This window comes from Cnephaeus nilssonii, assembly GCF_951640355.1.
Source record: "Cnephaeus nilssonii genome assembly, chromosome: 16".
Lineage (NCBI taxonomy): Eukaryota > Metazoa > Chordata > Mammalia > Chiroptera > Vespertilionidae > Cnephaeus > Cnephaeus nilssonii.
The window spans coordinates 33,406,450-33,423,565 of record NC_137087.1 but is presented as its reverse complement, the minus strand read 5'-3'; the positions used below and the strand labels follow the sequence as shown (position 1 = coordinate 33,423,565).

The window sequence follows — 17,116 nt, the reverse complement described above, 5'->3', positions numbered from 1 at the left end:
AGTATATGGTAGAATAAGCCAAAAACTCAAGACCCTTATGCCAAAGTCTTTGTGACTCTGGCTAAATCACTTACCATCCTGCACTTAATTCTTTTATTTTAAAAATGTAAAGGTTGAATTAAATTAGCTCCTCATGGGATTGACCTAGACTTTGAACTATGTTAGCATCTTAGTACTTTGAGATAAAAGCATGCCTAAAGTTTGTGATTCTCTACCATCTTGTTTAAAAGGAAATTGAATATTTATATAAGTGTAAATATGCTATGATGTGACCACGCCAAAGGTTTCTAGTCTCAATTCTCCCAGTGTTTAATTACTGAAACGAATCATTTGCTAGCAATTGGTCTACCCAGTTGCTAAGAAGAAGTAAAAAATATTTGTTATCCCATCTTCACAGAGAAGCAGGGTGGATAAATTAGATGAGAGAAACTTTAGAGTCCTTGGGAGAAAAGTGCTTTCTAAGAGCAGAGTATTTGCATTACTATTATTCCTATTATGTAGCAGATATGAGAAATGCAAATTTCCTTTGTATTTCTGTTGGCTGTATCTCCTCAAGGGAATATATTTGAAAAATAACCAGAACTGTGTCTCAACTAGAATGCTCAAGAAAATGTCTGTGCTAATGATCACAATTTTGGAAATAGAGGTCGCAAACTAATATTATCTCAAATTCCTTGAAGAACAGATTAAACTTTATGGAGAAAATGGACACAATGAAATACTTTATATACATTAAGTTACTTTCAAAATGTATTTCCTCAAGTTTTCACTACCACTACTAAAAGAATAGTGTCTATACTAGTTACTTTACCTGCATGAGCTATAAATAAATTAGAAATCATCTCTTTTTGTTTAGCATTTTAGGAATAGGATTGCTTATATTTAAAGGAATTGTTTTAAACTTTATAGTAGTATGGACTTTTGTTAAAGCATAATTCCTTCAACAGGAAATAACTCTTAAACTCTAAAGTGTTCACTGTTTCCCAATGCAGTCAAAAGATTCCACTTTTAAAGTTTAGGTATCAATGAGACTTTTTATAAAGCAATTCAATTAATAAGAGATAACTTGATTATAGATTTAAGAAGGACTGTCCATTGTTTTTCTTAGCGACTACGTTTATTTAATGCCAAACATTTGATAAGCGGGGGAATAGGACATGTAGTTACTATTTTCACACATACAAGTTCAAGTGGCACAATGAGGCATAGTCCCTGTAATTTAAGCCCAATTCACATCTGTGCTAAATATGCAAATAAGTATCATTGGTCCAATTCCCAATCCTACTTTCTCTCTCTCTAGTTACTTTTCTCACTGAATTTTTAATTCACTTTACCAGACCTACAAATTACTCCATGCCCTAACTTATATTAAATTAGGAACTGTTATTGCATAAAATCCTGTGTCCACATTAAGTGCTTATTCAATAGATGGCAAGCATTATATCTTGCAGATATCATAGGCCACATATATATATTTTGTGTTTAAGGCTCACTTTCTGAAAGGTTTTATCCACTTTTTAATTTTTTTTTTCAGTTGGCATACACTATTTATTAGTCTCAGGTGTAAGTTCTTATCCCCTTTTAATTGTTTCTTTAGATTTTTATTTATAAATTGCGGTGCTCTTAGACAACAAAAAGTGAAAGAAATTTTCTAGGCATTTATGTGAACATTCAAGTAAACCCGGATTCTGACTTAAACCATCTACATTTATTTACTTGAGTGTATGTTTGTCGATACTTCTACTACAAAGGTGTAAATGTTGAAGAAAACAGGACTTGGAAATACAAAATCGTTGACAAGAGCCAAGACAAGTCATGAGCTTTTGTCTCTAGGCTGTGTTGTACTCTTGAATTATTTTGAAGTCCAGAGTAGAGACAGACTGATTGAATCTAACTTACCTATTACAGCAATAGAATAAGTAACTTAGTCATAGATGAGAGGCCATGGGTACTTACCAAAACATTTTACTTTTGTAGATTTCCCCCAAAACTGACAAAATTAGGACATAAAAATACATCCTAGAGCACATGACCCCAGGCAAAGACATTGGTAACTGATTTGCATGTGGATTAGGAAATGCTAATGATTTTTTTGGTTTTCCTTGGAAACTCTTAGAGTAGACTTCTAAAGCTAATTTGGATTGCAGATGAGCTGAGCTAAAGCAAACAGGGCCACATTAGCCTTTTGTTCCATTGGCTCCTAATCATTGGCTTTTGTAACCCTTCTGGAACTATTGTTATGTTCCTTTGGATCCTTGGCCTTTACTTTAAAAATGCACATAATACTGTCTGCTTGGTTAAATAATGCTGAGTGATTTCTGTTATTATAATATCAAGGCAAAGATAAAGTTTTAAGCCTTCATACATTTTGGACTGGGTTGAATCCATCATATTTGGTTTCCATTATATAGCTGGAGATGTTCACTTCATAATAACGGTCAGTCATAAGGTCTAAAACCCAATTCTGTTATTTAGAAAGGACAGAGTGATTTATGGCGGCATGGAAACACTGGGAAAGCAATTGTGAATAACAAAGGACACATCATTCCTACTCCTTGGATTTGTGGAAGTTGATGATATTGGAAGAGATAGAAAAAAATAAAGCCTACTGGTTTTTGTTTGTTTCCTAAAAAAAAAAAAAAAAGTGAATATAACACTGTACAGATATGTACTTTTAGAGAGAGGTTGAGATTATTCCAGTGCTGTTTTTGGTTACTAGACTATGTATATGTGTCTTGGTACCATCATTTGTACACCTACACATTTACATTTTCTTTACTTTTTGGAACCTCGTTGTTGTAAAGGCAGAAATATAAAGGAGGTGAATTCTAGGCAACTTTGTTCCTCTTTAGCAGTTCTTAAAAGAAAAGTTCATTGTTTTACTATTTAAAGAGTACCCTGTATGGATTAGCAATTGTCTGTGGATTCTAATAACCATAGCCCCAGGTGACTATTATGTTTCAGAAACAATATGTTATCTTTGTCTCCTGCACCCAACTTATTCTCTTATTGTTTAGTTATTTTTGTGTTATTAACCTATTTTAGGAGTTTGTAAGCTTTTTGGTGTTATATGCAGAAAGGTATGTCAATATTTAACATTTTTCTGGGAAGAGGATCCATACCTATCACCCTGGGCTAAATAAATAAAATATTAACATCAGTATCTCAAACCATTAGAAAATACATTTTATGCTCCCTGATAGAATTTAAGCAACCAAACAACATTTGTTACTGATGTGTTTTCCTTAGCACTTGGCAATGGTCCCTTCCATAAATACTTTTGCACAGGTGGATTTTCGAATTGCATGAAGCTTGGACTAATTTCTTGGGCCTGGTACCCTACAGTAGTAAGTTAGGAACTTTGGTTTCATGTTTACCTCCTTCAGGCAAAATAAGTTTGTTTTATGAAACAATGGCCATTTACTTTATTTAGTCTCCTTCCCCACTCAAACTTTTATCAACTCTAAAGAAGGTAGGACATAATTGATGGATTGAAATTACCTACAAATAATTCCTGAGTTAAAAGAAACTGAAAATATCCCTCCAAGTTATGAGCAAAAGTGGTTAGATACCTGAAGAAGCTAAATCATCCAAAGTTCAGGTTTTTTTTTACCAAGTTTCTTTCAGGTGGTGATTTTCACGTTCAAAAAAAAAAAGTTATTAATTCAGAAAGGAAAAGTGTTCAGAGTCTTTGTGAAGAAGATGTGACTCTTGTCCCTAAAAAGTAATTTAAATGAGAAAAAAATAAATGCATATGATATATTCAACAATAATATCTCCTTGACTGTAAAAGAGAAACTGATCTGGTAGCATTCCTATCTTGTTTGACTTCCCCAAGAATCAGGATCTGAAGCAAATAGGAATAGGACAAAAGATCAAGACCACAATTATCCCAAGGTCCTTTCAAATTGTATATCACCAACCACTAGGTAAAATCACCCAACTAGGTAATATTTTTTTAAAATTCACCTAGTCATATTAGCAAATTATTTAACAAAGATGAGCAATATGATTACAATGTTAGTGATCTCATTAAAACCTACGAACTATTTGTATTTAACTGTAGTTGGTGCTTCCAGTGTATAGGACAGTAGATATTTAAATGGATTTTAATTGCTGCAGAGAAAATGTGTACTATTTAACAGGAGATTTCCTATGTTCATCCTACTGGTTTAAATATGGTCAGTTATCAGATAGTGAATGTAAACAAAGTCAAGAGGATTTTGCTGTAAAAATGTGAACACAAAGTAATCACCTTATAACTTTTGCATTCTGTACCTGTCTTTTTTTTTTTTTTTAGCAATCTTGTTCTTATTTATAGCTGTGTTAACCATTATAGAATTATTGCTCATTCCTAGGGGTCTAGACCCAGAAGGTCAGGAGCCAAGACCAAGTTAAAAGAGTCCCAACACTGTTGGCATGAATGCATCACCCCCAGGCTCATTAGGCAGCGACTGTTTTCCCTAGACCATTTTAACCCACCCCCCACCCCCAAATTTTTCTGTGGTTTCTGGAACCTCCTGAAGGTTTTCCGTGGAGTAGAACTATGGTACTCAACCCATACTGTGCATCAGAATCACCTGGTGGGCTTTTTTAAAAATACAGGCATTTGAGTGCTGCTTCCAGAGATTTCTGATACATTTGGTCTGCAGTCAGACCCAAATTAAGTGATTTCTGAAATATGCTCAGGTAGTTCTGATGTGCAACACCAGGCTGAAGATCACTTGAGTAGAGATCTTTCCATCCTAATTTCACAGATCCCAGATATAAGAATTTGGGAGCTATAAGTAACTATATATATATATATATATCAAAGTAGTCTGAGTTTACCCTGTTAATAGCTGAGATTCTAAATCCAGCAAATGCATAGGATATTATTAAAAATTATCTCATTGATTTTCTAGACCATTAACAAATGCTTGACCACATACAAACTATCATGGGTTCTGATCCCAACAGATGTCCTTTCTAAACACCTGTTGGAGTGAACTCTGCCACTGGCCCTTTAAATGGGATGGAGTTTTAATTTTCTAAAAGTAGTGATGCAGTTGGCATGCTAGAAATGCACATTTGCTGCCTGTGTTCCATTCTGGTAAACCATCTCCTGAATTACTATGTTGATCTCTTGGTTGTGCACTGAGAGATGTCTACAAATACCATTAGGATTGAGCGGTAGTCTTGTTTATAAAGCTTTGTTAGAGGGAGTTGATTTCACATAATTAGCCAATAATGAAAAACAATGCTTTTTTTTTTTTTTACCTTCTCGTAATCTATCAAGAATTGACTTATTAAAAACTGGAACTGTGGTTGTAAACTGGAGACTGTTGAAAGCTCACCTAGAAAGCTGTATGACATTCCTCCCAAGTGGAGAATCTCAGTTTGCGTTTAGTTATAATGGAATCGTTAAAATGTCCTGCAGCCTAACTCCAGACATGCCTGTGGATGGTTCTATCCAAAAACTGGCATAAACAAGCTGTGCTAGTATCTTTATCTCCAGCGAGTTCATCGTGTCTATCTATGGCGCAATACCGAATCAGGTACCGCCTGGCTGAAGGTCATGGGTTACACATAGCTATTCAAATACTTTATTTTTGGGACAGCTGGATCACTCCCTGACCTGACTTTCGTGAGTGGGAGGATCATCTTCATCTCTTTGCCTTCCTGCCCTTTCTAAAAATAGCAGGGCCTTTAACAAGGAGATATTTTAAGCAGCTCATGTTCACTTGTCTCATCAGGAGATGCTTATTTTGCATCTGACACACTCGCATGTGTCAGATTTGCATGTGTGCATAGTTAGACCTTGGGAGCCCCGTCCATGCTTTTCCCATCACTCATATAAGAAACTTGCACCCATAAAGACGCTGGGATTGCCAGCTGAGAGTCAGTGGGTAAACATAAACGAAGGGAAGACACTTTTTAGGAATGCGAATATGCTTCTGAGACCATCCATTGCAGGCATTTGCACATCAGCCCTCAGCTTTTCGGACCTGTTTTCGTAAGACCTGGCTGTGATTTCACTTCAGAGACCTCAATGATCTTGCTGCTTTTAGCAAATATTTATAGGAGCCACTGCCAGCCTGTGGATAAGGGAAACTAATGAGAAACTGCCTTCCAAAATCTGAACGGCCAAACCAAAACCAAGCAAATCCAAAAAATCCCAAACAGAACCACAAAAGAACAACGCAAACAATCCGTGCTCACAAGAAGACGCGTAGAAAAAGACCAAGATGTAACTTTGATTTGATAACTGGATTTATCAGTCGCAGGACGGGCATGCAGTGGGTACTTTGTATTTTTCTCCTTTGAAAAAAAAAAGCAAGTGCAAATCTATGTTTTGCTGCACCAGTGGGACCAAAAACAGTATGAGTGTGAGAAAACACAGACTCTAAAAGCAAGATGGAATGTAAGCAGGTAAACCCTGTTCCACAGTCTTGTCATCCCGCTACAGTTGTCCGTGGTACTCGTGTTTGCACCTCTAAGAGATTTCCATTTTTTCGCATCAAAAAATCCAGATACGAAGCCGAGGCTGCTTTCTTCGCCAACCTGAAGCTGTCCGATTTCAACATCATCGACACCCTTGGCGTTGGAGGTTTTGGCCGCGTAGAACTGGTAGGTCATTGTTCTTTGAATGCCTTTGGAAGCCTCTCTCTTCCTTTTCTGCTTTTTCTCCGTAATGAGATTTCTCTCTTCCCCTCTCTCATCTTTAATTACTATGGTTCCTAACTTGGTACCAAAGAATTTTCTATCAGCACAGTCAGAGTTTGCAAAGTGGGCTCTATTAGGTAGTCAATAAACTAAATATAAAATGAATACAAATTTACTTTTTAGAAAACTGCCTTATAGGAAGTGAAATGTAAACACATTTAAACACATTTACTTAGTGAGGAGTCACAAGGTGCTTCTTACCCAGCTGATACTCTATGATCTTCATTTGCTTCCACAGTTCTGAGCAGTGCTTACTATTTTAATTATGTGCCATATCCATAATCACAATAATTAAAATGTAAGTTTAAGTATATATAAAGAGAAATGAGACATATATATATACATATATATATATATTTAATAATCCTTACCACTGCTTAAAAAAAAGTCAATTAAATGCTGTTAGAGTAGTAATTCTGTGATTCTTGAGTTTCAAGCACATATACATATCTAACTTTATTAGATAGTATGGTTTGAATATTTTATACAATTTATTTCACATACATATACAGCTAAGTTTTCATGATGGTAATGAAGACATTTGGGTACAAGTTTATACATTAAACATATTGCATGCATGTGATATAAAGCAAGTGAAAGCATGCTCTCCCATGCTTTTGTTTGGAATATGAATTTAAAAAGTGCCATTGCAACAAACATTTTTTAAAAAGGCATTCTGGTTACTGTATTGCTGCATTTCAACACTGTGCGAAATAAGCCTATCTGGGCACAGAGATTAAGTTCCACCTCTCTGCTGACATGGAGGAGTCCCTGATATCAGACGCCAGTACAGTATGTTAGGAACTCCCTGCCACTGTGTACAGTGAAGTAAACAGTTACTGTTGCCACCAGGGGACTGGAGAAATCCCCTTCCATGCAAGTATATTCGACCTAGCGCTATTTTTGATATTTGTCCAATTGAGCTACAATTGGGACTTCTGACTCTGACAGGCAGTAAGATGTTATTTACTTAAAGATTAGACACGAGGGTTTTTGAGCCACAATGTGTTTCACTAAATTTGTATTATATCTCCCTCAACACGAGATATTTTAGTAATACTACATCTGACTTGACTTCTGCCTTCTGAGGGTGCCTCTGAGGATCTAAGCATTCTTAGAGTAAAAATCAAGTTAGGGCCCAGAAAAACCTCTCGCTTTTCTGCATCTGGCCAGTTCATGTAGTCCTAGATTTATTGGTAAAGAACCTTTAGTGAAGATTTATTAACAGCGTTACACATGAATAGCTCTGCACTCGGGATGGAGGGACATTGAACAGGACAGAGGGAGGAAAGAGCCCCTTGCCATGAAGAGGGTAGTGCCTGGTGTGTTTATTGACATAGTTGTATGTGTCTAAACCCCTCTCTGAATGAAGCAGTATATAAAGGACAGAATTTCCTAGAGACCGATTTTGTGACTGTTAGAGTTTCTTAAATATTTTTTAAACACTATGGAGAATAAAATTGCTGTTTCAGTTGACAAAAAACAACAACATTGCAACTTGGTGGAGTCCTAGAGGGTTGTGAACCTTTAAGTTACCAGAGAGATATTTTGTGAAATGCAGTGTAGGAGCTTTTTGCAATATTGAAAGTTACTCATAGACACCGAGACCACTTCAAGCTGGACAATTAAATGCCAAACAGATAATGTAAAACTTCAAGAAAATTCCCATAAAAATACCTGAGGTGGCACAAGCAACTAATGACATAATTAGGGAAGGTTCAATGTGGACATTCAAAAAGAAAATATATGTGTGTGTGTGTGTTTTGTGGTTGTGTGTGTCCGAGTACCTATATATTTATGCATCATCTCCATCCCAGAAGAGATAGTGAACAGTAGTTCAGTCTAATTTACTTCTCAAGGCTATTATATTTCACTTTTACACAGATGTTTATAGACTAATGAAGGCCATAACCTCAGGAATTAATGTGTGTTAAAGCTATAACCCAATGCATAAAACTTTAGATACAATGAAAAATCCATACATATGGGTCATTAGGGGAAGAGGCACATGTCCTTAACTTCTGAAGTGATGTCATCTTATGTAATCTTGCATTTCTCAAAACTCACCATGGGTTAATCACAATACCCAGATTTCCTTCACTATTCTATGTGGATTAGCCTTTTACTGATTACTATTACACTAGAATCCAATGCTCATGGTCTTTACCACTTACTAACTTACTAACTGCCAGATATGTTCGTCTCATTTTGCATAATGACATAGACTTCAGAGACTTCTTAGCATTTCTTAATTTTTAAAATTGATGTCAACTTAAGTGAATTTAGATGCAGGAGTATTGCTACATGGTTTATTGCCAATTTCTAGAGATGGGAACATAATTTTGGTACAAACTTAAGTATTCAATTTGTTAAGAAGCTTAAAGTAAAGTCTATGCCAATGGGAATTCTGCTCTTAAGCTATTCAGTCTATTTCATAAATATGTTTAGAATAACTGATTTCATAAATATGTTTAGAATAACTGATTGTAACTAGTTTAATATCAGGCACATCCTGTTCACAATGCCTTTTAAGTCATTTGCTTTTTCTGTTTTTTGGCATACCCCATATTTTCTGTCCATGTGTTTTTTTTTGTTTTGAAGAATGGACTTAATTCATTCAGTGCTACCTGTTTATAGTCTATCTTTCAGAAAGGCACATTTTATTTATAGTAATATTTTTAGGAAAAGAATTCAGCTCTCTTTTATATATGATTTACTAATTAAAGTAGAGACATCTAAGCAAGCCTCTTAATTTCTAAGGTGTGACTGTAAAATATGAAGCTTGACTTGACAAATAACAAGTAAATATCAGTCCCGTTGCTCTATGGTCACATTCCTCATTTACTCTACTTTTGCTCTTGTTAGAGAGGAGCTTGCTTTTCAAATAGACTTGCATGCCTCAAACATTTTCATCTGGCAATGTTATGTGCTGATTTTATTAAATGTCAGATATTAAAACTATTTATCCAGCAATCCACTACCTCCTATACCAGAACAACATACTTGGACAAAATATAGGAACAAAGATATGGAAGATATAATTAATATCTTCTTGGATTAAATCCCTTCTCCATCATTTTTTATATGCTTATGCAGTGAGCCGAGATCTCTGCTGAGATCTATAAAATTTAATAATAAATAGCACTACCTCTATGGACTCGCCATCTATTGCAAGGGACACTTATGTAAACTAACAAGTAAACTCATGATCAGAGTCTGAGAAGCACATGCTCAGGACACCAGGGAACAATGTTTCTTCAAAGAGGTGGCATTTCTATGATAGAGGGAGAGTTGAGTCATTGACATAAAAAAAAAAAACCATTATGATACACTCTTATAAAATGAAACTACTGCAGTATAATTTATTAAGAAACTGATATTAACAATGTTTACTAATAAGCTAGAGGCCTGATACACAAAATTCATGCATTGTGGGGCCGGGGGAGGGTTGTCCCTCAGCCCAGCCTACACCCTCTCACAATCCAGGACTTCTGGCTCCCAACTGCTCACCTGCCTGCCAGTCTAATCACCCCCTAACCACTCCCCTGCCAGCCTGATCGATGCTTAACTGCTCCCCTGCCATCCCGATTGCCCGTAACTGCCCTCCCCTGCTGTCCTGGTCACCCCTAACTGCCCTCCCCTACAGGCCTGGTTCCCCCCAACTGCCCTCCCCTGCTGGCCTGATCGCCCACAACTGCCCTCCCCTGCTGGCCATCTTGTGGTGGCCATCTTGTGTGTTGGAGTGATGGTCAATTTGCATATTACCTCTTTATTATATAGGATTGATATTACTTCCTAACTAAAATAAGCCTTTCATTTGAACCCTGCTTTATAATCTTCAAATTGTTTTCATTCCCAGTATACAATTTTGCCTTGATAACTATCTTGGGAGGAAAACATGGGGCATGATCTACATTTTACAGGAAAAAAATCAAGAATAAAACATGTAAGTGATCTAAGAACATGCAGTCATTAAAAGATCTGTTGTGATTGCCCAGAACTACTAATTCATATATATATATATATATATATATATATATATATATATATATATATATATATATATATATATCAGAGAGGAAGGGAGAAGGAAAGAGAGATAGAAACATTAATGATAAGAGAGAATCATTGATCGGCTGCCTCCTCCATGCCCCCTACTGGGGATTGAGCCCTCAACCCAGGCTTATGCACTGACCAGGAATCGAACCATGACCTTGTTCATAAGTCCATGCTCAACCACTGAGCCATGCTAGCCAAGCTGATTTTTTTAAAAAAAGCTTTTTCTATTATCTGGCTTCTAAGATGATTTAGATCCATACCTCCCACAGCCACCACTGAAGTAAATGTTACTTCATTGTCACATGTACACCTCTGTTTAAAAAAAAATCTTCTAGAATTCAAGAACCTGCATTAGACATAAACCTAGAATTAAATACTATAATTGTGTTCTTCACCTTTGCTTCTGTCAAACATTCAGAGGCTTTTCCTTCCCTGAATCTTTTGCTGTTCCTATTGGTTATAAAATGTCTGTGGAGCAAAAGAAATCTGATAGTGTAATGTGGTGGTTAAAAGCTGGAGCACTGGAAGGAGCCTTCTGGATTCACATCCTGCCAGCTGTGTCCTTTACTTAAACCTTCTGAGTCTTCGTTTCCTCATATCTAAAAGGAGGATTACATAGGACATGTATCTCACAAGATTGCAAAGAGAATATTAATTAAAGCCCCCCCTCCCCAAATGGTACCTCACATGTCATAGGTCGCTATGTTTTGCCAATGTAGTTATAATAATTATTAATATTAAATTATGCTAATGACAGCTATCTGTATTATTTCCTGCTATTGCCATAGAAAGGGAAGGGAATGGAATACTTATGCTCTTTTTTTCTCCCATTGCTAGGCCAAGCCCTGACTATAAGCATTTCTCCAACATAAGGAAGAATGACCTTTGGTGATAGCTTGGATGAAATTCCCCCAACCACTAAAGCCCCTTTCTTTCTGATCTGTCATGAGTGGAGATGGGAAACAGTTTTCAATTTTCCTCACACTGAACCTTTTTGTACCTGAAATAGCCTGCTCTTATTTATCCATTTCTCTCCTAAATTGTAAAGCCCCACCTCTTAACCTCTCAATGAGAAATCATTTTCGGGTGCAAACTACTGAATCATATCCAGTTTCTCCACGGCCTTCTGAAACCTCTCATTCCTTCTGGGCCACAGTCCTAGGGTCAGATTGCCCAGGAGGGGGCAATATGCAGGTTGCAAGAAACCTGCCACACTCAGTCAACCACATTTATTTAACAGGCGTCCCCTTGACTCTCGTGGCATTTTTGCCAGCTTCCTGGGAATGGTCCATCACAGGCAAGCAGGCCTGGAGGGCTATGTAAACCAATTGGGAAAAAAAAAAATGGAACCTAAGAAATGATTAAGCAAGAAATTAAGTGATAAACCCTTCGCTCAATCAACAGAGTTTTATTTTATGATTATGAAAGGCGGGCAGCTTAACTCCAAAGGGAAACCCCAAGTAAGACAAAAACATTTCAAGAGCTTCTTACTGCCAAGCCACACGACAGTGAAATAGAATAGCTCAGGGATTGCTGGGCAGCCTGGCTGTTTGTTCACCACAGTGATTTTGGCTGCAGTGGGCGCCTGGGGGAAACCCTGCTGCCCTAAGGCCTTGGGTCCTCTGTCACTAAAGTGAATAAGGACTCAACAGTGATTGAAAACACAAAGTTTGTCTCAATTGAACACAGCCTTTCTCGAGGTGTACTCTCCTGGGTTTATTACTAAATATGCCATCCTCATTTTATGTTTACTCTTCAAAAGAATTAAAATAATTAACTGTGATGAATAGTACTGATTTCTTTAAAAAATGCATTATTTAGATAGCTGATGAAAATCTAATCCAATAAATGGTAATTGAGCAGAATAGGTGCAGTCACAATATAATGGGACTCCTACAACATCTAACCACGGGACCGTTTCTAAGCTGCAATCACAGGTAGTAAAGTCAATCCCTACTTTGACATATGCTAATAAAGTAAGATAGGCCTTAATTCATCTTGTTACAGTAGACTATATTCTTTGTACAATGATAGTTTTAAAAATTTGGCTACACGAGGATGACAAATAGAACAGTCACTTTCTTACACATCTTTTGCTGTTATACACATTTTATATACCAGCTATCTTTTAAAATGAATATTTTTCATTAAAAGTGTTTGAAATCAGTGTCATACAGTTAAGTAAAGCAATTAATTCCTCCTCCAAACCTGCATGTTATTCTAGAAAGATCAATGTAAATTTAGGAGTCACTAGACATGTCTTCCCAAGGCTTAAGTAACTGGCAATAAAACACCTGGTCATAGTTGCCTATTTGGTTTCTGTGACATAAATATGATTTTTTAACCCAAGTGAATTTATGGGCACATCATATTCAGCAACATTTCATTTATTAAGAAATTCCCTAAATATATTTTGTGGGATATAGAAACATCAGCTATGATTCCTGCCCTCAGGGGATGTCTGTCTTCTCTTAAGTAAGAAGATAGAATCAACATATATGAAAAATAGCAAATGAAACTCATTAGTATTATAGTAAATTCTAAATTATGCAGATAGATTCTCAGTATTTCAAAAAAAAAAAAAAAAAGAGAGAGAGAGAGAGTATTTGGAGTTGATGGGATAGAGAAGGCCCTGAGAAGATGCAGGACTCAAGCCAGGTTTAGAGAAGAGGTTAGGATTTAAGTAAACAGATGGGGAAAGGCCATTCCAGGCAAAGTTTACAACACAGAAGGCCACGTGTTTTCACAGGAGGCCCAAGCAGGTGGCCTGACTAGAGTAGAAGTTGTGTGGGGGAGCAGTGAGAAACATTATTAGATAGCAATTCACAGAGTATAACTGTATTATATCCTTAAAGGAGATTAGACTTTAAAGTATCAGGCACTTGGGGGTATTAGATCAAGTGATGAAAGCATATAAACACAGATTCAGCTCTAAACTTCCATCCATGAAATAAAATAATCCACTGTAAGGTGACCAGACAGGCTATTTTTAGGTGGTGCTGCTCCCAGAGATAAACATCGTAATTTCCCTCCTGAATAGGACAGTTTACTTTGTGCCAAGATATAGTCCACATCCCTGAAAACTTTAGATAAACACTTTCAAAGAGAGATCCCTTCCATGAGAAGGAAAAACAGTCCCCTTGTTAGTAATGTTGAAAATAGCCATGTGCTTTTAAATAAAATGGCTTTGCTTTCTGGAAATATAGAAAAGTTCATTCTGTATGTTTCAGGGTAGCTTATCAAATGTATACATTTAATTTATCTCTAAGTCATACTCTGTTCCTCATATTATTACCCCCCATTGCCATTGACATAAACCACATAGTATTTAGCATGAGCACTGAGCTATGAGATCAGGAGATGTGGGCCAGATAGAGGAAAGGAAAATGTGTGATGGTGTTGTGTAGTACAGAGAGAAAGATGAGGAATAAAATTTTGTACAGCTAGTGAGAAGAGAAATTTTAACAACTGATTGAAAACAGGGGTAAGAGATCAACCAAAGGACTTGTATGCATGCATATGAGCAAAACCAATGGACACAAACAGGGGGGTGAGGGCTTGTGCTTGGGGGTGGGGTGGTGAGGGAGAGTCAATGGGGAAAAAGAAGAGACTCATGTAATACTTTAAACAATGAAGAATTTTTAAAAAAAGAAAACAGGAGTTTTCCTAAGATTATAGTTATGCCTGCCTAAAATTTATAGTACCCAGAGAAAAGTAATTATCCTATATAATAAAAGCCTAATATGCTAAGTGTCCGGTTGACCAGTCGGCCGTTCAACTAATCAAAGCATAATATGCTAATGATATGCTAAGGCCGCTCAACTGCTTGCTATGACGTGCACTGACTACCAGGGGGCAGACGCTCCAACTGGTAGGTTAGCTTGCTGCTGGGATCGGCCCATCAGGACTGAGCGAGATGAGCCAGACACGCCCTGGAGCCCTCCTGTGGTCCCTCCCCGGCTGGCTAACCTCCCACGTCCCTCCCTAGCCCCAATCATGCACCGGTGGGGTCCCTCGGCCTGGCCTGCACCCTCTTGCAATCCAGGACCCCTTGGGGGATGTCAGAGAGCCAGTTTTGGCCTGATCCCACAGGCCAGGCCGAGGGATCCCACTGGTGCACGAATTCATATAATAATTAACAATTTTTTTCTAGTCATATAATAATTAACAAATTTTTTTTTGTTAGGGAATGTTGAATAAAATTCAAGGCTAATTTATAGAATAGAAGCTTTCTGTGCACTTTAAAAAATTCACTTTCTTTCATGAGTATAGTCAGCTCCTCCTCATGATGTCACATCCAAAGAATTGAGTCATAGTAATAACATTCCTTTTTCATTCTCTGTGAAATTATAATTTCCTTAAATTCAGACAGATTTTTTCCTATACCTTCTTCATTCAGACATTATAAATATTATTTTACAAATATCCTTTTTAATTAGCATTCCCCCATATCTTAGATATCATAGTAATAATGATAATTCTTGGATAGCACTTTTTAAAATATATTTTTTTTATTGATTTCAGAGAGGAAGTGAGAGGAAGAGAGAGAAATATCAATGATGATAGAGAATCATAGATCGGCTGCCTCCTGCATGCCCCCTACTGGGAATTGAGCCAGCAACTTGTGCATGTGCCCTTGACCGAAATCAAACCTAGGACCTTTCAGTCCACTGGCCAAAGTTCCATTCACTGAGCCAAACTGGCTAGAGCTCCTGTGGAGCACTTTTAAATTTCCAAACTATTTTCACATACACTATCTGATTTGATCTTACACTATCTGTGTATATAACATAAGGTGGTTTTATTTCCATTTTATAAGTGAGGAATATGAGGATCAAGAAGATTACATAAACTTTCATATGATTGTAGTATGTACATCATTAAAATACTATAAGGCATTGCTCAGTAAATACCTATTATTTTGACTAGATAAATTAAAAGAATTTTGTGGTAATTATGTACATTTTGCTTAAATCAACCCATGATCCCACTCTTTTTAGGAAAGGAGGACTTTTTTTATTTAGAAATTTGAATTAATAGCAAGTAAATAAGTAATAAGAATATAATTTTTAATAACAATATTAGTTCATAGAAACTAGTATAAAAATGAAATATAGTCTTGATTAATTGAGAAACTTTTATTGAAGGGGTAAAGATAAGCATAGAAGGAAATGCTTTTTGGACAGTTAATTCTTTAGAGTGTAAATTTAAAAATCAATGAAAACTAGAACTAGAAAAATATCAGTATACATATTTTCTGGCATTCTCTTTTTAAAATTCTTTAAAAGCTTTGTTGAGGTGTAATTTACATACCATAAAATTGTTCAGCCATCATCACAGTCCAGTTTTAGAACATTTCTCTTTCCTATAATAACCTTTGGGCCTATTTACAAATACTTTTCATTCCCACCCCACTTCAGGCAACTACTAACTTATTTTCTATCTCTAAAGATTAGCCCTTTCTGGTTCATATTTTCTTATGCTAAAACTTTGTTTTACACTAAATGTTTTTAATTTCTACATGTATAGTTGTAAATCTAGTTCAATGTGGATCCATGTGTTTAATGTATAGTAGCTTCATGCCGTTTTTTCCTCTTGAATTTTATGGCTACTTTATACCCAGCTTCAGCATTGCTGCTGTACTCTACTGCTACAGAACTGAACCAGTGAAGTGTCCCTGAACTTGGAGTTTAAGGGCAGTATCTAATAGGACTGTACAGAGTTGTCTGGCAATAGAGGAATATTGGGAAATGATGCAGACAAAACAGCCTAGAGCGTATGCATGAGTAGAAAATCTGAGAGTTAGTTTACTGGTTTACTTGGTTGTGAAAGTTTTATTATGAGCCCTTTGCCTAATTTGGTGAATCTGGTTAAGAACTATAACCAGCGTGGAGAGAAGCACACTCCAGCAATTTGGCATTGCTCATCTGAGAGTTGAACATTCTTCCGTGATCTTGAGGCAGCTGTCAGTTTATCAGGGGAAGATTTGTCATGAACATGTTCCTTGGACTTTATTCAGAGAATCAGCTTCCGCATAACAGACCAACTTTGTTGAGTTAGCTCCCACCAGTGGTCCTCTGACTTCTCTGTTAGTGCTGGGATTCTGTGAGTCTGTGGCGTTCTAGTTTAAAATGGAAGGAGACATTCTGACTAAGTGCTATGCTCTAAGGAACTAGTGAGGGCTTTGCCGAGTGCAAAAAGTGGTTCTAGACTCTAGGGCTGCCTGCACTCAAGCAAAGATGAAACAGAAAGCCTTAGTAGATAGGCTGTGGGTTTCTGTAAACTGTTTGTAATTCATATTACTAAATTGGCAACCAATAAGACTGACTCCCAAAGATCTCTGTAGCTTCTA

General features: G+C 36.7%; 1 protein-coding gene across 2 annotated transcripts in view; it reads left to right on the top strand.

Annotated features, from left to right (window-relative positions):
- Positions 1-17,116, top strand: part of PRKG1 (protein kinase cGMP-dependent 1) — a 1,114,160-nt gene that overhangs the window by 1,066,618 nt on the left and 30,426 nt on the right. For both annotated transcript variants that reach the window (XM_079792952.1, XM_079792951.1), the window contains exon 10: positions 6,513-6,609. In XM_079792952.1, the coding sequence (XP_079649078.1) occupies positions 6,513-6,609 (97 nt within the window). The remainder of the gene's footprint in view (positions 1-6,512; positions 6,610-17,116) is intronic.